General features: G+C 41.0%; 1 protein-coding gene across 30 annotated transcripts in view; it reads right to left on the bottom strand.

Moving 5' to 3' along the window:
* The window catches only part of CAMK2B (calcium/calmodulin dependent protein kinase II beta), a 207910-nt gene that overhangs the window by 92403 nt on the left and 91642 nt on the right, over positions 1–23865 (bottom strand). For all 30 annotated transcript variants that reach the window (XM_026671386.2, XM_087969681.1, XM_087969684.1 and 27 more), the window contains exons 3-4: positions 12057–12116; positions 997–1051 (exon numbers count right to left, since the gene is read on the bottom strand). In XM_026671386.2, the coding sequence (XP_026527171.1) occupies positions 997–1051; positions 12057–12116 (115 nt within the window). The remainder of the gene's footprint in view (positions 1–996; positions 1052–12056; positions 12117–23865) is intronic.

Below are 23865 nucleotides of genomic sequence, written 5' to 3'. Positions count from 1 at the left end.
TCCCCTCATTTCACACAGATGCTCCTGAATCTGCCAGGTATTCAAGGAACCCAGATTTGGCACAGAAAGTAATGGCACACAAAGTAATTGAAAGAGTGTTGCACCAGATGGGCTCCAGAGTTGGGCACACAGCCAGCTGTGGCCACAGTGCAGAATGTACATGAAAGGGGGGGGGAATCTATCAGTAGCTTTCAATTATTCCTGTTGCAGCCATGGTCATGTCAAGGCCTGTGTGACTCCAAGCAGAGGGGGGAGAGGGAGGGAGAAAGAGGGGGGGAGGGAGGGAGGGAGGGAGGGAGGAGGAGGAAGGAAGGAAGGAAGGAAGGAAGGAAGGAAGGGGAAGAGGGAAGGGAGGGAGAGAGAGAGAGAAGCAGGAGCTGCACTGATTCAGAGGGCAGCTAAATATAGTTTGCTGCTTAACTGGAGCTGTCAGAGACGAGGAGGAGATGAGATCACTAGTTTCTATATCTGGAAATCAAGTGAGAGGCAGCCAAGCAAAGCACCCCACCCCTTTGCCCAGGACATGGCCTACCAAATGAAAGGGGGCGAGGAATCAAGGCAACGAAGCCCTGGAGCCAGCCTTCTGTGTGGTTCCTAGATGGCCTAATCTGGTTCTTCAAACAGGGTACAGCAAGGACGGGTCTCCCCAGCCTGCCAGGGTCCCTGAGTCACAGTTATCATCCCAATAGCCTCCTTTCCCTCTTCCCTGCCCACCCTTTTATGCTAATGGCAGCCCTGCAGCTGCAGTCTTCGCCCACCTACATCCATTAAGATGGCAACGCCTGCCTAGCTCCTGAGGCAGCATACAAACATTTGCTCAGAAGGCGCCGTAAGGCAGGCCATAAGGCTATCCAAAGCAACCCACAAAGAGGATGCTCAACTGTGGCAGCCACAAGGCCACAAGGAAAAGCACAGAGGGGAAGACTTGTAAAGAGGAGCAAATTCCAGAAAGACCTAGGCTGGTACAGAGTTTCTTCAGAACCAAGTATTACTTACAGATCAAAGACAAGGTAATGGAAACCTTCCTCGGATATGCTGTCATGGAGGCGAACTGCAAAAGAAGCACAACAGATACGTTACATTGGAAAAAGTACTTCCTAAATTCTACAGTACCTGTTATTATCCTTGCCCTCCTTCTGTCTCTTTGATGCACTACATAATCTCACAGATTGCAAGTCCAGGGAATAGCAACACCAACACCCATTGTAGCCAGTTCACAAAGTTCTAGGATTCAGCAACCTAGCTCCAAAAAAGATCTGCAACAAAATAGGCACGCTTCAGCCTTCCATCACCTCCAGAGTCCAAGTATCTTGGCATTTTTGTTGTACCATTGCTTTAGCTATGTTTAGCTATTCCACTGCTTTAGCTATCTATGATGATTGTATTTTAATTATGATTATCACTTGTTACTTGTAGGTACACTGAGAGCTTATGCACCGGAGACAAATTCATTGTGTGTGTCCAATCACACTTGGCCCATAAATAAAGAATTCTATTTCTATTATCATCTCCCCCACCTCCCCAATCTTGTTGGACTTGCATCTCTAATGCCCTCTGCAATAACTGCACTGGACTGTTCCCTGTCAATAAACCTACTTGGAGGAGGAAAATTGGGCCATAATTAAATCTGAACTTTCTGCCCTAGAATCCAGATGTCTATTTTGTCTAGAATCCCATTTTCAAGAACCCCAAAGAAAACCAAGCAAAACCTGGCAAACACAGATCCTGACTATGAAGGCTTCATTTTTACTAACCTCCACCATTGGTCCAATTTTTATAAGAGTCTAATATCCACTATTTTTCAAATTGAACCTATGGTGCTCAATACTCCATTATGGCATCTGCTTATAAACCCCAACAAAGCAAGATAAAAAGTGCCTCCAATGATGTTGAAAATAAAAATCAATTAATGGAGTCTAAAACCTAATCCATTGAACACGCAGAAGTTTTTCAAACATGGTTGAAGTTCAAAATGTACCAAAGGTGCTTTTTTCAAAAGGCAACTGGACTTCCTTTATTTTTCTTTGAAGACCTTTCACTTCTCTTCAGAACTGAAGAAGCTTCCTGGATGAGAAGCAAAACATTTTCAAGGAAAAACAAAGAAAGCCCAATTCCTTTTTGAAAAGGCTCCTCTATGACCTGGATCACTGAGAATCTCCATACACCTGTAGTTCAAAATGTACCAACGTACTTAGCAGCATGCAATGAAGGGAGGTGGGACTATAATTTTAACAAATGTATCCATAATTTAACAATATAGCAATGAATTTAATTTGCTCCAACTGTTTTTTAATTAATGATTCTCGGCTACATGTTTATTTGAATAAGTCTGAATTTTAATAGAACAGAAGATAAATGCGTCTCTCATGGCATGCCAGCACTGTAATTCTGTTAAGGAGAAAGCAAAACAAATCCATAGAGATTCAACATTTGCGGGGGCAGAAGATGGCAGGGCAGGTAACATTCTTATAAACATCTCATATCCAAAAAAAAAGGACTTTCTTGCACCCCATAGAATTAAATCTGGCTAAAAATAAAAAATAAAACTTGTAATGTGTCGAAGCCTGTTAAAAACAGAAGAAGGAACAAACTGGCAGGTCACCTAGCAAATATGATGTGAGTCTAGCCTAACAGCTTCATTCAAAGCAGCAAAACTTTCCAAATTCTGCTAAAACAAATAAGTAATTTGTGGAACACATTCCCTGCAGTATACATATTCCTGACCGCTCTTTCCTACCCTACAGGACTGAATCCAGCTTCCTGCAATCCTAGTGTGAGGTTCTTAGTTCTACACTGCACAGACTTATATAACTACATATGAGATCACAAGCAGAAAGAAGAGACTGATTCCTGAGGCAAGATGGAATTCTTCAATAAGTTGAAGAAACCTTTTTGTTACAGGTAGTCCCCAAATTATGACCACAACTGAGCCCAAAATTTCTGTTGCTAAGTGAGACATTTGTGAAGTAATTTTTCCCCCTTATATGACCTTTCTTGCCACAGTGAGTCACTGTAATTGTCAAGTTAGTAACATGCTTGTGAAGTGAGTCTGCCTTTCCCATTGACTTTACTTGTTGGGATGTCACAAAAGGGGATCACAGGACCCCAAGACACTGCAACCGTCATAAATATGAGTCAGTTGCTAAGTGTCTCAAATTTGAACACGTGACCACAGTCGTAAGTATGAACAATGGTGATAAGTCACTTTTTCAGTGCTGTTGTAACTTTGAAGAGTCACTAAACAAACTGTCGTAAGTCGAGGACTACCTGTAATTGAAATACAAGTTTCAAAGGAATACTTTCACATCATGATCATAAACAACAATCTCTCAAAGTATTGACCACATCATCCAAGATCTAGGATAAAGGAAGCTGCCCCAAACATTCTAACTGAGATTCCTGCATAGTCCAGGGCTGTTATAGAAAACCTATGGCACGCGTGCCACAGGTGGCACGCAGAGCCATTTGTGCGGGCACGCGAACCCCAGGCAAACTTAACTCACTGCCATGCGTGCGCCTCTCAGCTGATTTTCGGGCCTTTTTTGGCCTCCCAAAGGCTTGAGGGAAGCCTCTGCAGCCTTTGGAGGCCGAAAAATAGGTCTGTTTCATCACTTCCTATATTTCCGGAAATACCAGAAGTGATGAAACAGACCCATTTTTCAGCCTGCAAAGGCTGCAGAGGCTTCCTAAAGCCTCTGGGAGGCTGAAAAAGGCCTCAAATGGGCCAAAAATCAGCTGGGAGGCGCAGTGCAGGTAAGGGGGCAGAATCACACGTATTGCCTTCTGGGTGCACACGTGCACAATTTTTGGCACAGGATAACCAAAAAGGTTATCCACCACTGGTCCAGGGGATTAGAAACACTGGCTTTCAATGGCAACTCCCATCCCACATTATCACTTTATTTTTTTCCAGAAATCCCTTTTGGGTCTTAACACAATCAGTACCTCTTTCCTCTAAAATAAAACCCAGTACTCTCAACCCAGTACTGTACTATGCTTCTCTAGAAAGAGAATGTGAGTGAATATAAAGTATTGGTAAATTTATAGTATTAGGAGGGGAACCAAATTACACTGCTCAAAAAAATAAAGGGAACACAAAAATAAGACATCCTAGATCTGAATGAATGAAATATTCTTATTAAATACTTTGTTCATTACATAGCTGAATGTGCTGACAACAAAATCACACAAAAATTTTCAATGGAAATCAAATTTAGCAACCCATGGAAGTCTGGATTTGGAGGTACACTCAAAATTAAAGTGGAAAAAAAACATTACAGGCTGATCCAACTTTGATGTAATGTCCTTAAAACAAGTCAAAATGAGGCTCAGTAGTGTGTGTGGCCTCCACGTGCCTGTATGACCTCCCTACAATGCCTGGGCATGCTCCTGATGAGGTGGTGGATGGTCTCCTGAGGGATCTCCTCCCACACCTGGACTAAAGCATCCCCCGACTCCTGGACAGTCTGTGGTGCAACATGGCGTTGGTGGATGGAGCGAGACGTGATGTCCCAGATGTGCTCAATTGGATTCAGGTCTGGGGAACGGGCGGGCCAGTCCACAGCATCAATGCCTTCGTCTTGCAGGAACTGCTGACATACTCCAGCCACATGAGGTCTAGCATTGTCTTGCATTAGGAGGAACCCAGGGCCAACCACACCAGCATATGGTCTCACAAGGGGTCTGAGCATCTCATCTTGGTACCTAATGGCAGTCAGGCTACCTCTGGTGAGCACATGGAGGGCTGTGCGGCCCCCTAAAGAAATGCCACCCCACACCATTACTGATCCACTGCCAAACCGGTCATGCTGGAGGATGTTGCAGGCAGCAGATCGTTCTCCACGGTGTCTCCAGACCCTGTCACGTCTGTCACATGTGCTCAGTGTGAACCTGCTTTCATCTGTGAACAGCACAGGGCACCAGTGGCGAATGTGCCAATCTTGGTGTTTTCTGGCAAATGCCAAACATCCTGCACGGTGTTGGGCTGTAAGCACAACCCCCACCTGTGGACATCGGGCCCTCATACCACCCTCATGGAGTCTGTTTCTGACCGTTTGAGCAGCCACATGCACATTTGTGGTCCACTGGAGGTCATTTTGCAGGGCTCTGGCAGTGCTCCTCCTGTCTCTCCTTGCACAAAGGCGGAGGTAGCGGTCCTGATGCTGGATTGTTGCCCTCCTATGGCCTTCTCCACGTCTCCTGGTAGCGCCTCCATGCTTTGGACACTACACTGACACAGCAAACCTTCTTGCCACAGCTCGCATTGATGTTCCATCCTGGATGAGCTGCACTACCTGAGCCACTTGTGTGGGTTGTAGACTCTGTCTCATGCTACCACTAGAGTGAAAGCACCGCCAGCATTCAAAAGTGACCAAACCATCAGCCAGAAAGCATAGGAACTGAGAAGTGGTCTGTGGTCACCACCTGCAGAACCACTCCTTTATTGGGGATGTCTTGCTAACTGCCTATGTTTTCCACCTGTTGTCTATTCTATTTGCACAACAGCATGCAAAATTGATTGTCAATCAGTGTTGCTACCTAAGTGGACAGTTTGATTTCACAGAAGCGTGATTGACTTGGAGTTACATTGTGTTGTTTAAGTGTTCCCTTTATTTTTTTGAGCAGTGTATATTCTAATCTCAACAGATATTTCTAGCACTGCCTTACACCTGGTTGGGGAATTATACAGGACATTATACAACTCGTAATAATCCAACACTTCCATGACTTTTAAAGGGCTGAAACTAGGAGATAAATATTGTTTCATCACAGCACCAGCATTACAGAATAGGGTCCCTTTGGATATTTATGGAAAGAAGCAAAAACTAGAAGAAAAAAAGTATTCCAGAGAGTCTTTGGCAATTGAACCTTTGCTATTACATGCTGGGTTACACTGCTGGGTGATTATTATAGGATATTGCCCTTAGGGATATTATTAATTTAATTATAGAAGTAGAGCATTACATTATTTTTTTACTTGTAATCTTTTTGTTTCTGCTGTGAACATTAAAATGTTGACTTTTTGCCAAAGTCCATTGGAGATGGGTGGCTAATAAATTCAAATTAATCATCATAATGAAAGAAATAATAATTTAGGAAGGAAGAAGGAAGGAAAGGCAGGCAGGCAGGCAGGCAAGCCCAGCTTGGATGTGGTGCATTATTTGCAACACTCCAAGATCAACTCTGGATGCAGAGGAATGAGTATCCCCCAGGAAGATTATTCAGCAGGGTTGTCTACAGAGCATGATCAAAAAAAAATGGGAGCTGGGTTGCACGATTAAAACTCCATCCATTTTGCATGGATGTACCCCTCTGGGTGTGCTGCATGGAACACACATAAAAGCCAGAAAGAATAATCATACCATCTCATACATCAACTTGTCTTTTTAAAAAATCATATTGTGCCAACACCTCTGTAGTTTAGCACTGGTTATTTGGAGAAGAAACCAGGCTCAATACATAGCTTTTTTTCAGTAGTATTGAAACAAAACATATCATGCAACACAGCAGGGAATTCTTGGAAAAGCACAAAGGGAAACACAATTTATCCTTCTTCCAAAAAGAAATTTAATCTAAAATTTTTACAAACTTCGATGTGGCTTCTATGAACCATAATCTGAAGCCATTCCTTGTTTCATGTTTATTCTTACTTCAACCATGACATTTGTTTGAATTCAGATGGGGGTGTATTTATGATTAAAAAAAACTTTAACTATCCCCTTCTAGTTTCTGGACCTTACAATGGAACTATTTGTTAACTCTACCAACAGACTTGGAAAGGATCTTGGAGGCAGGGATGGGATTCAAATTTTTTAACAACTGGTTCTGTGGGCGTGGCTTAGTTGGTGGGTGTGGCTTGGTGGTCATGTGACTAGCTGGGTGTGGCCAACTCAATATCACTCACATCGAGGCACGCATCTCCTCGCCTGGCCTCTCATGACTGTGGGGATGCTGCAACAGTCGTAAGTGTGGAAAATGGCCGTAAGTCACCTTTTTCAGTGCCATTGTAACTTTGAATGGTCACTCCACACAAGCAAAGTACCAGCAAAGGAGGAAAAAAAAACTCCAGAGAAGTTCCTGAGACAGGAAGTCTAGTCCTGCCAAGAATGTAGCAAGGGTTAACAGAGAGGCAGTTTCTGTAAGCAACACCAGTATGTTTCCTTCCTGCCTTCCTTACAGGATTAGGCCAGTAATTTCTTCTAACAACCGGTTCTCCGAACTGCTTAGAATGTTAACAATCGGTTCTAGCGAATAGGTGCGAACTGGTAGAATCCCACCCCTGCTTGGAGGTCTTCTAATCCAATCCCATCCTCCTGCAGGAGACCCTATGCCATTTCAGATAAATGACTGTCCAATCTCTTCTTAAAAACCCCTAATGATGGAACACCTACAACTTCTGGAGACAAGCCATTCCACTTATTAATAGTTTTCACTGTCAGGAAATTTCTCCTTAATTCTAAGTTGAACCTCTCTTTGATAAGTTTCCATCCTTTATCCCGCCTTCAGGTGCTTTGGAGAGTAAGTTGACCCTCTCTTCTTTGTGGCAACCTCTTAGATATTGGAAGATTGCAACCATGTCACCCCTAGTCCTTCCCTTTGTTAGACTACACATACCCAGTTCCTGCAACTGTTCATACGTTTTAGCCTCCAGTCCCTTAATCATCTTTGCTGCTCTTCTCTGAAATCTTTCTAGAGTCTCAACAACTTTTTTATATCATGGTGACCAAAACTGGGTGCAGTATTCCAAATGTGGTCTTGCCAGAGCATTATAAAGTGCTATTAACAATTCATGTGATCTTGATTCTATCCCTCTATTAATACAAACCTAAAGGATTTGGGAAGTCTTTCTCCACCCTGCACATCTTAGTTCCACTTAGACCATGATGTATATACATTTGTTTTTTAAAGTAAACAAATAGACAGTAATAATGGTAGCAGGCTGCTGTTGGCAATGTTTACATGTTACGGTCTTTGAGACAAACCAAGTCTTTTCTTACCTATAGTTAATGTTAAGCTTGCTTAGTGTTGTGTACACACTCATCTCCTTTTCGAAAAACACCACTTCAGGCTAAAGCACCCCAATGCTGCCAAAAACCAAGGGGAGAAGATTTAATTTGGCTGCCAAGAATTGGTGTAGGGAAATAAGAGCAGTGAAAAGGAACATGATTCTTTCTCTGAAGAACTGAGGGAAAATATGCCTTTCAGAATTTTGCTTCTGCTACTTTGGGAGAGATATATTATTCCTTGCTAAAAGGAGGTTAATTAAATTGAAAAGGAGGGGTGGGGAAGAGTTGGAAGAGATGCTGATACCTTAGAAAGTTTTGCAGTTAAGAGAAAATGGCTAGCAGAAAACACAAAAACAGGGCCAAGCTTGTAAGATACAGGTTTAGCTACATGGAGGAAGGGATTCTGATTTCAACTGCTGATCTGTTCTCAGATATATTATGGATAATGTCTATGGTGATTCACAGTCATCCAGGTCATGGTTGTCCGATGGTGCTTTTTTCAAGAGGCAACTGGACTTTCTTTGTTTTTCCTTGAAAACGGTTTGCTTCTCATTCAAGAAACTTCTTCATCTGTTCTGACTAAATGGTGGAGGATGGAAGGGTTTATATTCTTTGCAATCACTTGGTCGTTAGCACTCTTTCTGAGAGTCATTGAGGCTACTTAAGAGGTTTATCCCTCAGGGGCACAGATAAATTATTCAGGTGACCCTGAGGGCACAAATAAACCTCTGAGTGGCCTCAATGACTTCTCAGAAAGAGTGCTAATGACCAAATGACCGCAAGAAATGTAAATATTTCCATTCTCCACCATTCAGTCAGAACTGATGAAGCTTCTTGGGTGAGAAGCAAAATGTCTTCAAGGAAAAACAAAGAAAGTCCAGTTGCCTCTCAAAAAAGCAGGGATTATTATGGATAATGCATTCACTTCCAATGGCCAGGTCCACCTGCATTGCTACAACTTATATTATGAAGCCAAATGTACAGAAGATTGAATATGATACAAAACTTTTCAACTAATGAAGAGAAATGTACTGCACAGCAAAGGAAAAAGATTGGGGTAGATCTCAGAGGAACAAGATTTTGCAATTAATGGAAAACATAAGGCATTCCATTTTTCATATTATATCATTCATAGGGACTATGGCTCCTATCCAGTCAATGGGGTGCCTGTTGCAGTTCAGGGGATAATTGCCACCTATCTAATTTCACTATTTCTGAATGAAATAAGATTAATGGACCCGATTTGATGAATGTCTCCTCACCTTTCCTGATGATGAACATCTAACTTCCTTAAAACTCTCAGAGGAAATTCAGCTTCAAAGCCTAAAGGGCTTACATTACATACCAGGAGCAAGACTGGGCATTTCCGTCAATCAAAGCAAATCCCTGATTTGCTGAGTAAACCAAAATTGGACGTTGTCCTAAGCCCTAAACGGATGTTCACAGATATCAAGGCTGCTTCACAGATTGCATGCAGTCAAAACCAAGCAAACCATCTGACAGCTTCATGCAACCCAACCCAATCAACTTTCTGGACCTACAAATCTTCTGCTCCTGTACCGGTCTCCTATATCTTTCTAAGATCACTGAAGCTGAAGTGCATTTATTTCAATTTCATTATACAACAACATTTCTTTTTCTTTTGCACTTGTGGCTGTCTCTAAATCTACCCAGAAGATACCCATGACGACACAGTTTCCATAGAAACTAATGCATTGGGGGGAGGGGGGAAGAGAAGCCCCATAAGGATTAAAACAGAATAACTAGCATAAACACGCTGAGTCCATTACAACAAGCAGGGAGTTCAGTTTTAATTGCCTACTTGGTTGAGATGGAGAGAGACCTGGTTGAGATGATGCTTCCTGGAAGCTCGTCTTCTACCAACCTTGTTGTCATTAGCAACTGCCATGGATTTGCAAAAGTCTTTAAAGGTGGCTCCATGCAGCACTGGGAACAAAGGGGGCAGATGGACCTGTTCAAGCAAAAAATGCACGCCCACCTTTCATAATTACAATTGTGGAACTCCCTCTTTGCATTTATAGTCCACTTTTCTTCAAAATAAAGCAGAAGAAGAGACACCATTGGCATTCATTCGATTTACAGGATATTTTTCAAACAACCATGGGAGATAAAAAGATGGGAAGCTCTATTAGGATTTCACAATAACTATTCAATATCATAAGAGTAAGTCTAAATTTCAATTTCATGAAGTTTGGTAGGAATGGTTTCCTGAAAAGCCTTAAAATCATGCAAAGTGATACAAAGGTGAAATTATTGTCCTGAATGGAGAGGAGTGAAGTGGGAAGCCAAACATTCATGCTGTCAGAGTTCCAGAAAACCTCAATCCCTGCACCTGGCTGAGGAGTGGTTGATGGGATGCCCCATCACCATCCATCCCAACTTGAGACATCCCCTCAACCACTCCTCGGCCAGGTGCAGGAATAATGTGACCTTGATTCTAAAGAAGAATGCTATTATGTCTCATCACATACGCTCCATAAAATCCCCCCTCCCATCTTCCCATGCTCAAGAACGTGGCAGCGTGGAAGCTTCTAGTGCTAATATGGCTTCCAAAGCTGACCCATGCATGTTGATCAAGGACTGAGATCTTGAGAATAAATAATGCACATATTTGGGTGACAGTTGTGGATTGATCTGAAGACTACATTTTAAACTCATCCTAATTTCACATTTACTCTAAAGTATAAATTACTCTTGGTATATGCTAAACCTTGTTTGTACAATAAGCTTTGTATCATATACTAAAATCAAACCATCTTTAAGTGTATGTAACCAAGAAATGAAAAGTAAATAGCATGTTAAATAACATTATTATAGCAGATTCTCTCTCTCCCTCTCTCTCTTTCTCCCCCCACACAACACACACACACACACACATAGCCCCCAAGAGATCAGTAAAGAACAACCTCATCCCACTTTCCTTTTGGGAAGCATTCAGCCTCCTCCAAATTGAGTCCTTGCCAGGGGTATGAACTTCAGTTACTCCTACACATTTCTGGATTTAAAGTCTGCACCCTGATTTTAAATCAGAAACAAATCTGGAGCCAGCAGAAGTGAAAAAGGGCAAAATATGGTCCATCTTACCAGGATTTAAAAAAGAAACCAACTGGGTCAGCTGTCCAAGACAGGGTTCCATAAAGCCAAACAGTATCAGTGTAAAATTCTCAAGTAAAGGCACTGTAGTATCACGTTAGAATTTATATTTATGTAGAAAAGTCAAAAATGTAAGAAAAAAATCACCATCAATCAGTTCTTTTTTTAAAAAAAAAACTGACACACTTTTCTCTCCTTCCCAGTACTTAAAGAGATGGCAGAGAAAATGTCCTGCAAAGTTTTTACTGGTTTTACTGGAAGAGTATTCAGAATATTTTTGTCAGCTGGTGCTCCATTCAAAATCTAAGAAAGAAATACTTAAGACTCCATTAATTAGAGAAAAGATATCTTTTACTGGAAATTAAGTGGTAGCAACAAAAGAATTCTGAATCTGAGAAAATGAGCGCGTAAATCACATATACAAAGTGATGGCAATGTTCCCACCCCCAATAGTTCAATTGGCTCATCCAATTAAAAGTTGTATATATCATCATGTGGGCATCTCCAGGTGGTGATGAGGCCTCTTGTCCGTTAACCTTGACATATTTCAATAAAGAGTTGGGGCTGCGCATAGCATAGGATAGAAGCCTAAGCAAGAACTTCCCCCCCCAACTTATACAGTTCTGTTTTGTAACACCTCCAGCTCGCTTCCCATAACCATATCCCCCCTCCTCCCCGTTACTTATGACAGCCGAAAGATGCAAAGCAAAGGAAGAAAATCTTGAAGGCTGACAATTTTTAATAATATTCAATCTAAACTGTGTTATTGTTCGGCAACTTTAAGAGGCATGGACTTCCCAGAATTTTAAGAGTTGAAATTCTCACATTTTAAACTTTCCAAAGTTAAGAAATACAGACAATCTTCATGTTCACCATGTACACCATCCCATCCCTTCCCCTTCTTCTACATTTCCATCTTAACCAAACAATATTTACCAATGTTGGAATGCTTCAGGAGACGGCAGATGCGAGCTTCTCGCTCTAACTTCTGGTGATCTGGAAAAAGAAAAACAACATGTATCCTTTAGCATGTCATGGACATCAGATCCCATCACATTAGTTTTTTTAACAGAAAATCAAGGAGAGAAATCAGCATTTTTCTGAAGGCAATAAGTTAGTTCAGAACTCCATTGCTTCCAATATAGGGTAGAAGTTCCTGTTGCAGGCTGTTGGCTATAAGAAAAAATAGGAACAAACAGAATAGTCCAATGCACTGCTCTGATCAGCTAGTTTTCTACTTGAATTTTGAGCATGTGATTTCAACTACCTTCTTGCATATATAAACAATAAAATCTACTGCATCATTATGTACATGCATTGACAAGCCTCACTATTGGGGAAGCTGAGAGAATCTAACTAAAGCAGTTAATGTACAAACTTGAATGTACAAACTTTCTTTATAAGTCTGTTAACTGAAGCAAAATATGTATGAGGGGGAAGAGTTGTTCTTATAAAGAAGAACTGACATCCCCTAAACTCCACTGAAGTTGTTCCCTAGCCTGGTAACAAGCTTGGAGAACGAACCTTCACCCTCATCCTATACCCAAGCTACAGATATTCACCACTATTGCAAAATATATATAGATAATTTTAGAGTAATAAAAACAATGCAAGTATCCCTAAGTATAAGCTGTAAAAACAAATAGAGGCTGAGCTGGAATCAGTGAGACTCAGAAATCAGCTGAATAAATCACCCTTCATTTGGTACTAAATCGAAATCAATATTAGTATTAGCCTGTTATATTGAAGAAGACATTTCATAAATGTGAAACACTGACATCTCTATAGAATATCGCACTTTCCACTGTATGATAGCAAAAGAGGTAAACTCAACTCTACCCCAAAGTGATGGTGATTCAAATAAGGGTCACAAGTAGTTCTCGACTTACAACAGTTCATTCAATGACAATTCAAAGTCAATTACTTTTCACACTTACGACCGCTGCATCTTCCCCAGGGTCATGTGATCAAAATACAGCCGCTTATCAACTGACTCATACTTATGACCATTGCAGCATCCCGGGGTCACATGATCACTTTTTGTCTTTTGACAACCAAAGTCAATGGGGAAGCCAGATTCACTTAACAACCGTGCAACTGATTTAACAACCGCAATAATTCACTTAACATCTGTGACAAGCAAGGCTGTAAAATGGGGCAAAACTCACTTAACAAACGCCTCACTTATCAACATACATTTTTGGTTCAATTGTGGTCATACATCCAGGATTACTTGTATTTAGGAATCAGCCATTTTACTGCTTATTACAGTGAGGTGTTCAGCCATTTTACTGCTTATTACAGTTCCAATCCGCTCAATAATCAAAGGTTTGGTCTATTTTCACTCAAAGGAAGGTCCAGCAAATGTTACAAAAATCCTGTGATTTTTTTTTCTGAACACACTCAAATTGACCTGCTCTAAATATATACATATCTTGTTATTTTACCAAATCTATTATTCTTGAAAGGGATATAATAAGTAGTTTGATCAAAACTAATAATATGTAGGATTGAAGTGTTTTAATGGTTTCTGTTATATTCCTCCTCAGATACTTTATCTTTTCAATGAAAAGTGGCTTCTTTTCATTTGTACATAGAAAAAATTAAGAATGGGATTAAGAAAGCAAAGAGAGAGAAAGGATTCTCTCTCAAAACTGGGGAAATTCAGTAGAATTTAGTACTTGGTGCAAGACATAATTAACATTTTCCTATTGCAAGAGATTGTAACATCCACAGCTGTTCTTAGAAAGAGGCAAGGATCCATTACTCCCATCCTCAGAAGCCTGACTCCTGTGTCTCTGCAAACTGAACAAAAATTATCATAACTTGTAATTATCACTTCAGTAGAGGCCTATATAAGATGAGGTCAGCTTTTTAAAAAATCTTCAGCACTCAAATGCATTCAAAACTGCGCTCAATTGCCATAATTGAGGGAAAGACGGAGTTTATTGCAGTCAGAAACCAGAGTGCAAAATAAAATACGTTAACAATACAATAAGAATAAAAACACAAAACAGCATAAGAATGTTACAGTTGGTGGCAGGTTGGATGGAAATGCATGCTGGCATAGCAGTAAAGGAACTGTCTGCTGCCTCCAATTTTATAGTATGGCAATTTCATGTATGTATGTAAAGTAGGCATTTATGTTAACTGTAGGCATTTTTATTCAAGGTTCAACATGTTTCACCATAGGATAGTAAAAGGATGAAGCTGGCTCCTTATGCCAGTTTTGTAATATGACAATTTTGTATCTATAGGTAGCAACCACAACTAAGACCAGCAATTTGGTCGTTAGGCAAAGCAGCTGCTAAGTAATACCGCAGCTGTGCTTGTGATCTCACTTCAGCTTAGCTTTGCTTTACAGACCTATGAAAATTATAAATGCAAAGTTTGGTAGTTAAGTTACTTTTTCATCACTGTTGTAACTGAATGGCCACTAAACAAGACAGTTACTAAATGAAAACTGCCTCCCTCCCTTCCTCTCTCTCTCTCCCCCTCTATCTATATATCTATCTGTCTATCCACATTTTTATCTAAGTTAAGTAAGTTTCACCATGCAATAATAAAAAGAATTATGCTCAGTTTTTCTTTTTTTTTTAGACTAAAAAAATACATATACATATAAACGCATACATATACACACGTAAACATACACACACACACACACAAATGAAAAGGCAGGAAGGCAACAGATTACTTTCATGACAGCCAAGAGTGCTGCCCAGGATAACAATCAGGACTGCAAGTAAATGTTTCTCCAATAAGAATCTGTCCAGAAATTATGTTTTCTCAGAAGGCATTCAGTACTTAATTCTTAAGGTATACCTGTCTACCTTTGGCCTTGGAAGATTTAATCTGTGATACATTGGAAAGTGCATTTTCTAGCTATATCATCTAGATGTTATGAGTGAATAAAGCATTGGAGGCAATTATTATGAATCAAGTGAAGCATGATTAAAAGGGCATTGATTCCACCCAACTGGAAAGTGATTGTAAGAAATATTTATACGGTAAAATATGACAGAGGAAGAATAAAAATGGACGTTTGCCTTTATGTAGGTGATCTAAAACCTGCAAACTACAGCTGATTATTTCACACACTCAAAAAAATTGTCTTGACTTCTTACCTCTAAATCTCTGTATTGCTCCTTTTTCTGTATACTTTTTTAAGAGTACAGAATAAAGGTGGCACATTACATATTTATTAATATTAATAAAATATACAAAATGCTTGAACTGATTTGTGTATTTCCAAGATAGCCACTTTCTATCATGCCAAGCAGCGTTGTAGGAGATGACCAGGCTAAGCCCGAGGGAGACGCTAAACGTGTCATCCAAAATGAATCCTTGTGAGATTCATGGAGATCTAAATCCAGCCCACTTTGAATGCTGTCTTAATTCCTGTTCATTTTCCTTGACCGTTAGTAGTTCAGATTCTTATAGAGAGCTTAAGCTTACAATAAATCTTTATACTCCTTTGACTTCCTGAATCTTCTGATTTCCTCAGTGCTTGACAAGTGTCACTAATTTTGCTTATGAGTAACTCCACTGATCTGAATCAGAATTTAAAGGGGTGAGGCTATGTAATGGTAAGTAGGAATGAAGACAGGAAAAAGAGCTGCAAACTAGACAATGATCTGATGAACGAAATTTGACTCCAAGGGAGAGATTGGGATGGAAAAAGCATCTCAGAAGAGACCCTCCCTAGCATTTGGGAGAGTAGAAGTGAATAAAGACAGCAATATGCCTATGGAGATTCTCAGTCATCCAGGTCATACTGGTGCTTTTTCAAAAGGCTGTTTTTTCTTTATGGAAGAAGAAGACGACAACGTTTGGCTTCTCATCCAAGAAGTTTGATCATTTGTGACTCACATCAGTCATAACTGATGAAGCTTCTTGGATAAGAAGCTAAACACCCTCTTCTTCTATAATGAAAAAACAGTCCAGTTGCCTTTTGGAAAAAAAACACCTTTGAGAAGAGAGCAGTAATTTCAGATTTGCAAGATTCCGTTAATGCAACTGCAATAAAGATTTGGAAAATGGAAAGGCTCACCAAGCATTTTGCAACAATTTTCAAGCTCTTTTAGTTGAACGTGTTAAATTTCTACTTTCAAACTTCCTTTCTTTCTTATTTCCAAACTCCTGCCTTCCACCCAGGTGTTTTAATTTTTCAGCATATCTTTGAAATGTTTGATCCCTTGTCAAAAATCTTCCTACTCTCTCTGACTCTTTCATCTGTTTTACTTAATTATTTTAATTATGTTACAGTTTAACTGCTATGAGATGCACAGGGAGCTGATTTAGAACAGTAGTAAATTACAAATCCTTTTGCCAAAAATATAAACATGGATTGCACCCAGTGGTAGGATTCAATTTTCTTTACTACCAATTCTGTGGGTGTAGCTTGGGGTGTGTGGCTTGGTGGGCATGGCAGGAGAAGGATACTGCAAAATCTCCATTCCCAACCCACTCCATTCTCTCCCCACCCCACTAACCTGATTTCCAGCTCCATTCTCCTGTGCAGGGCAACAAAAGAAGATCCACGCGATCAGCTGGGACTCAGGAGACAGAGAATAGATGGGGGTGGGGTCAATCAGAGGTGGTATTCCGTACTACTCAAAATTTCTGCTACTGGTTCTCCAGAACTGGTTAGAACCTGCTGAATACCACCTCTGATTGCACCGTAATATCTAATGCTGAATCCCACTACAACTTTCTAATTTAATGGCTATTAGCACTACGAGCCATACATGGCAAAGTGTTATCTCTGTTTAACAGCGGTTTCGTTTCATTTTCTATTACTACAGGTGGTCCTCAATTTATGATTATAATAAGGACCAGAACATTTATTGCTAAGTGGGTGCAGTTGTTAAGTGAGACATCATGTGACTGCACCCAATTTTATGACCTTTTTTACTGCAGTCATTACGTGATTCTGACTGGCAAGTTTTTCTGCCAGCTTCCCCATTGACTTTGCTTGTCAAATGATTACTAAAACAAATGGTCGTAAGTCAAGGGCTATCTGTATCCTGTTGCAAATTGTGCACGAAATCCTGCAAGAAGAATCATTTCTTCCATTATGAAACTACCCTGATTCATTGAAGAATTTTAAAAAACGAATTTCACTGGGATCAAAGAATCTTCCAGTTATAATCTTACTGTGTTTTTTCACACCACTTTTCTTTAAAAAATGTGCTTATGGAGGAAATCCTAAAATGTCCGCACATAATCTTCTCACTGATAGACCTGAAACTGATCTGTTTCAAGGCACCCATTTTCTAACTATAATAGCTATTCTTCTGGTCACTCTCTCCTTCAACTTAAAATAATTACATGCTATAGTTTTTCATGATTTGATTGTACACATAATGCTGAAGTATGATTTGTAATAAAAGCCAGTCTAGCATAATGGTTGAGGTATGAAGCTCAAAATTGGGAGACTATGAGTTCTAGTCCTGCCTTAAGTATGAAACCAGTTGGGTGACTTTAGGCCAATCAGGAGGAGACTGTGAGTTCTGGTCCTGCCTTACTTATCCAGCTGCATGACTTTATCTCAGCCCTAGGAAGAGCCAATGGCAAACCACTGCAGGGGCTAGTCGAGGCAGTCACCAGCAATCAATACTGTCTTGAAAACACTAAAAATAATTTACAATAAAGTACAACTAGTTGGATTCATAGAATGCTGTAAGTCGTGATTTACAAACCACAATGATATAAACCACCCTGGAATCATACAGTGTATTTAATCCAAAGTCAAACTACATTATGATTTAATTTGATATTTACACAAAGCTAGTGTTCCCATTTTAATTGTTCATCGTTTCATTCATTTCTATTCTGCTTTATTGTTTTAGAACTGAAAAAAATATTGCTACTGCTTTCTTGTGACAGAACTGTTTCTCTGAACTAGTTTCTCAAAACTTTTAGTTGAGCTCAGGTTATTTCTCACACATAGCAGGAGCAAGGTTTCTGTTGCAAATTCTATTTCTTCACTGTTAGTTTCTAAAAAGGATTTGGGTTTTGTTACTTCCTTAAGGATAAATAAATTTCTGGTGCAAATGGACTTCACACATGTCTCGCAGCCTTTGCATTTCCTGCTTCCAAGGCACATGTGTCACAAGCAATGCACGTACGATGTTTCCAAAAATAAGAATTGCTTGGTCACACTTTCCCAGGAAGGGGGAATAACATCCTTAATTGTTCAGATAGTACTTTGCTCTATTTCTCACTGAAACTCTTTCAAGCCATTCTCCATGCAAGAGACGGGAGTATGGAAATTCTAATTCCATCCAGGTGTGCATCCTGCTAAGAGCCCTGGTTTATTTAGCCCATCTTTGTTAAATAAATCACATTTTGTCTTAAAGTGTTATATGAACTCAGGGAAAAATGTGGTGCCCCACCCTTAAACATTTCTGTTGCTGGATGCAGAGGCCATATTCTGTTATATGTGGCGTCAATTACAAGTTCTGAAGTGCTTCCGAGGAACTTAATCTCTTAAACTTTTACTCTGAAAAGCTCACTCATTTTCTGTCCACAAACAGTGCCCTCCATTCATTGGTCAATATTATCCAGAAAGACAGACAAAGGCAAATGTTTGCATGTTTAGAAAGGTAAAAGTAGAAGAGCAAAACTAGTAAACCCCAGGGATTGACAGCTGGCCATCAACAGAACAAATGCTTTATTTGGTAAAAGTGAAACTCAAGTAAGCGGTTTCAACCCTCCCTAATAGTTTCAACCCAGCAACCTCTTTCAATATTTTGTAAATTCCCCGATGTAAATCTGTAACAATGTTGTAAGTGGGGTGGGCTTAAAATTTTTACCAAAGGGTTCTCTGCCTGGTCGCTGGGTGGCCACGGCCGGCATAGCCTAGTCGGCCTCCTGCACCACCGTGGTGGGAGGTTAGCCCTCCCCGGGCTCCAGAGGTGTTCCTCCAGCCTCCGGGAGGACGAAAATGGCCCCCCTGGGCTCCAGAGGCTCTCTGGAAGCTGGAAACAGGTCCATTTCCGGCCTTCCTGAACTTCCGGGAGGCCCGTTTTTCACCCTCCCCGAGCACTTACCTGCATCCAAAATGAGCTGCATGGGGACTCCTGGAAGGGGAGGGACTGGGTGGGCGGAATGGGATTTGGGGGCTCCCCGAACTGCACAGATTGTTAGCTAGGGGCCCTCCTGAACCCCCGCAAACCCCCAGCAGGTTGTAAGTCTGTAACAAAAGCATCAGTATAAGAATATCTTGGAACTAATGCCTGGGGGGGGGGGAGGGGAGGGGAAGGGACAGGAGCGGAGAGGTCATTAGAGAGAATTTGTATTTTCTTCTGTGTAAAGAAGCAATATGTGTACGTGCACTTTCCTCCATGGCTTAATCATGGGCTGGGCCTACAGGTGCCTCTGTGTATGAAAGAGAAGAGGGGTGGCCTAATCAAGATATTTGCCTGTGCATTGTGTGCATGTGTGTATATTTCTACCCTTCTCTCATATTGTATGTGAACCTGTCTGCTCCATTCTGAACAGTGAAACCAGAAAGGAGGAGGAACGGACAGTTTATACTTAACTGTTTTTTTCCATGGAGATTCACTATTGATTTTTTAAACTCTGTACATCCCAAGTCTGACCTAGCTAATATTCAAACTAAAATTTCTTTTATCAGTTTATTCTCCACAATTTACTCTTGGGGAGAGGGGGAGATCATACTGATGGGTAAACAGATCCCTTTTACATAATTTTTTTTCCCATGTAGAAAGAGTAGAGTAGGAAAAAAAATTAAAAAGAGCTCAGTTTTGTTTACCATATCATCTTCTTTTTCCTGTTGTTTCCACAGCTAGCAGAAACTTAAAAAATAAAAACAAAACAAAAATTGTATTTGCTATTGACAGAGCATGGAAATCCATGCAAACACTGCTGAACCTTGACTGCTATGTAGGGACATGAGGCCAGATATGAGAAAAACAATATATATATTCGACAACATCAGATCTGAAAAACAGATACTGCTTGGAAGAACAGCAAGGTCTGTGAGAAAATTTTGGTGGTCCACAGAGAAATGTCCCTCCCAAAGCAATCAATCCAGGCTGCGCAGGAACACAAGGCTGTGTCGCCCACATGGCCTGTGGGAACACAAGGCTTGTGTCGCTTGCATTGCAAAAAACATGAGGTAGTGAGGGGAGGGGGGAAAGGGCAGAGGGGGGAACTTGCCCCACATGCCCCGGCTGGCCACCGGGCTGCATCTTTCCGCTTCTTTCTTCTTCTGCTTTTGGCTGCACGCAAGGAAAGCAGAAAAAGTCTTTCTTTCTCTCCCCCAAACTCCACCAGAAATGAATCTTTGGGACCCTGCAAAGCATCCTGCTCCAAGAGGCTGCGCCAATCTGGTGGAGTTTGGGGGAGAGAAAGAAAGAGTTCTGCTACTTCTGTTGCTTTCCTTGCATGAAGCCAAAAGTCTCTCTCTCTGCCCCTGAGAACAGAGCTGGAGACGGTATCCTGCAATCTCAAATAAAGAATGATCGATCGGTAGGAAAACGAGGTGGAGAATTTTCCTGCAGACTTTTTTTGGGATTTTCCCAGGGTCTCTGCTGCTTTCTGCAGAGATCCTGGGAAAACATCAGCAAGCCACCATCAGTCAAAATTCATATTAGTGGTCCGCGAGATTTAAAATTATGAGTTTGGTAGTCCCTGAGGTCCAAAAGGTTGGCGACCCCTAATCTAGACAATGAATCCTGAGGGGAGGCTGGATTGTGAGAACAGTTCTTTTTGAGAACCCCCGAAAATGTCAAGGTCATTTCCCTGGGAGAAGAATGCCAACATATAGAGATGTTTCCAAAACATCTCTTTTAAAAGTTGACTGGACAATGAGAGACAAGCAATTGGAATCTACTAAGGGAGGAAAGTTAAATGGAAAATTTGGCACGCGAACCCTTAGTTCTGGCTTTGCACTACTGTAATCCACTTGACTTCTAGTAAACTATACCTTTCTCAACAAATGGATCAGTGGTGGTATGCTACAGGTTCAGACCGGTTCACCCGAACCGGTAGTAAAAAAACAAACAAACTGATGATCAGCCGAGAGGAGGGAAAAAAAATCCTCCAAATCAGCCAGAGGAAAAAGAAAAGCACAGGATCAGCCCTCCCACTTGCCCCTACGCTTTTCTCTTCTTTATGCTCTCAGCTGGTTGGCACTGCAGGCCTCAGCTGGTGTGGGGAAAGTTGTGTCCTGGCATTAGACAAAGCATGCCCACCAAGCCACGCCCACCGAAACGGCGGTAAAACAATTTGAATCCCACCACTGAAATGGATCATTTTTGCTTAGAAAACCAACCTGAGGCAGGTGATTACCAAGCCTTAAGAGAAAATTTCAAGGTTTTTAGGAGGTAAGAAATTCCAAGCGCCAGACAGCCAAGCCACTGGTCTGGCTCTTGCTAACAAGACAGGCAGCGTCATCTGCTGCTAGTTCTTGATGCTCCTTGCTGGGGCTGCCTGTTAATCAGGGACATCTGCAAGCCGACAAGCTGTCTCCGCTGATGCTCAGGGATCTCCCCTCAAAATGACACGTCAGGAGCATCACCACAGCAACCAACTGCTTCCAAACACAATGTTCAGCAAAGCAGTTGTTGTGTTCAAAGGCTGGGGGAGGATATCCTGCTGGTGTGCAGTTGCCATGTTTTCAAGGCAGCGTTTATTTTCTTCCAGGATTGGAATCAATGAGGAATCACTCCCTTTTCACAAAAGCTAAAAGAAAAATGATCTTTTTCTTGGAAGTTGAAAACTGAGTTAGCAATCCCTAGAAGATAAATACTCTCTCCCTTTTGGGGCATGGGACCAGAAATGAGTTCACCACAGTCTCAGTTTCCCCTACCTTTGTAAGCCATCCTGGCCAGAACCTTCAAGCAGAACTATAGCTAACTGATGGTTTCATTCCAAGCTAACTTCTCAGTGGAAGAGACAGTATGGGCAGAAAATCACTGGGGTCTTTGTTAAGAGCTTTTAAAAAGCAATACAAGTAATCCTCGACTTACAACCATTCATTGTGGATTTCAACTCCAATGCTAGTTGGGGAAATCTGGGAGTTGAAGTCCACAGGTCTTAAAGTTGCCAAGGTTGGCATTCCTGATTTAGATTCTACAGTCAGTGCAAAATGCAACGGCATGGAGCAAATTATGCCCACCATAAAATGTTTCCACTGTTCCTCAAACTAGCCTAGGAAGACTTTTCAGCTCAAAACCATAACTGATTCCACAAAGGGGCACCACAGTTCACTTGAAATAATTCACCTGACATGGCAAGAGTGGGAAGGTCCATAGCAAAGTCAAGGGTGAAGCACACTGTCCACCCAAGAGTCAGGATTAAATTACCATCACTCTAATCAAGATCTCAGCAAGGTCTCTCTAAAACCCTGAATAGCTGCAGCTATTCCATGCAAACAATAGTGAGGTAGAGAGGTGAAAGTTTATCATGGTTTCTTTGGTTTTGGCTAAGCACAGGATGCGAAACTGGCTGTTTTTGTCCATTCAAGAAGCCACAATTTAATACGATATGTACATTCAACAAATGTAAGGCCGTTTCTTAACAGGATTACTTTTTAATGTTCACACACATAAAGTATTTGAACATTGCATCATCTTCTTCTACTTCAACTTCATCATCATCTTCATCCAAAATTCATCCTACCACTTTTCAACTCTCTTGGAATTTGTTGTTCCCTTTCACAATATATCTATTGCCATTTCCTATATAGGTAGTCTTTAACTTACGACCACAATTGGAACCAGAACTGCTAAGCAAAGTGGTTATTTAGTGAGTTGCACCCAATTTGATGACTTTTGCTATGATTGTTAAGTGAATCACATAGTCATTAAGCAAAACAAATATCCATCACTGACTTTCTCTAAAACCAGCTGGGAAGGTCACAAATGGCAAACACATGACCCTACAATACCGCAACTGTTGTAAACATATGTTGGTTGCCAAGGATCCAAATTTTGATCATGTGACCATGGGGATGCTGCAACCATTGCTAAGTAGGAGAACCAGTTGTCAGTCACTTTCTTCATGGTTGTTGTAAGTTTGGTTGCTAAATAAGTATTGTAAGTTGAGGGCTACTTGTATGGTATGTAACGACATGGTATTGGAGAAACCAAGGAGATTGATCAATGGAAGATCCATGGAGAAAAAACCAAGTGGAAAAGTAAAAGAGCAAGATTATTATCTTTCATTGACATTTAGCAGCAAAATGTTGTTTTTAATCAGCAAAGGACAATCTTTGGAAAAACAAATGATTGCTGCATATAACTAACAGAGTAGGTTGTAGAGAAATAAATAACGACAGTTGGGGAGCGACCTTTGGTTCATAACATGACGTAAGCAGGTCCCTATTTTAATCTACAAAATGGGGGAGGACAAGCTCAGGACATCTACTGCAAACAGCAAGGAGAGAGGGATTTGCAACCATAAAGGGAGTCAGTCATTTTAAAAAGACAGGAGAAGGCAGAGATAGGAGAGGCTTGTTTAGTTCAAAACAAGTGAAGTTTGGAATAATTAGCAGGAATTGGAAAAGGTCAGAAAAGTAGGCTAAAGGAAGAAGTGTTTCTCAGGACGATGCTGTCACCAACAGGATTACACCCAAATGCTTGTCCCCAGAGAAACTGGAACTGGAACAAAAAAGGGAAAGAGAGAGGGAGGGAGAGAAGGAGGTTACAAGGAGGGATCCTGGGCTATTGTAGACAAGAGCAATAAACTGGGAAACGGCCTTCTAATTCAG

The sequence above is a fragment of the Notechis scutatus genome, chromosome 7, assembly GCF_049901735.1.
Source record: "Notechis scutatus isolate UNSWTSFEM ecotype Mainland chromosome 7, rNotScu1.2, whole genome shotgun sequence".
NCBI classification, from domain to species: Eukaryota; Metazoa; Chordata; class Lepidosauria; order Squamata; family Elapidae; genus Notechis; species Notechis scutatus.
The sequence above is the reverse complement of the archived record's forward strand: the minus strand, read 5'-3'. Positions and strand labels throughout refer to the sequence as shown.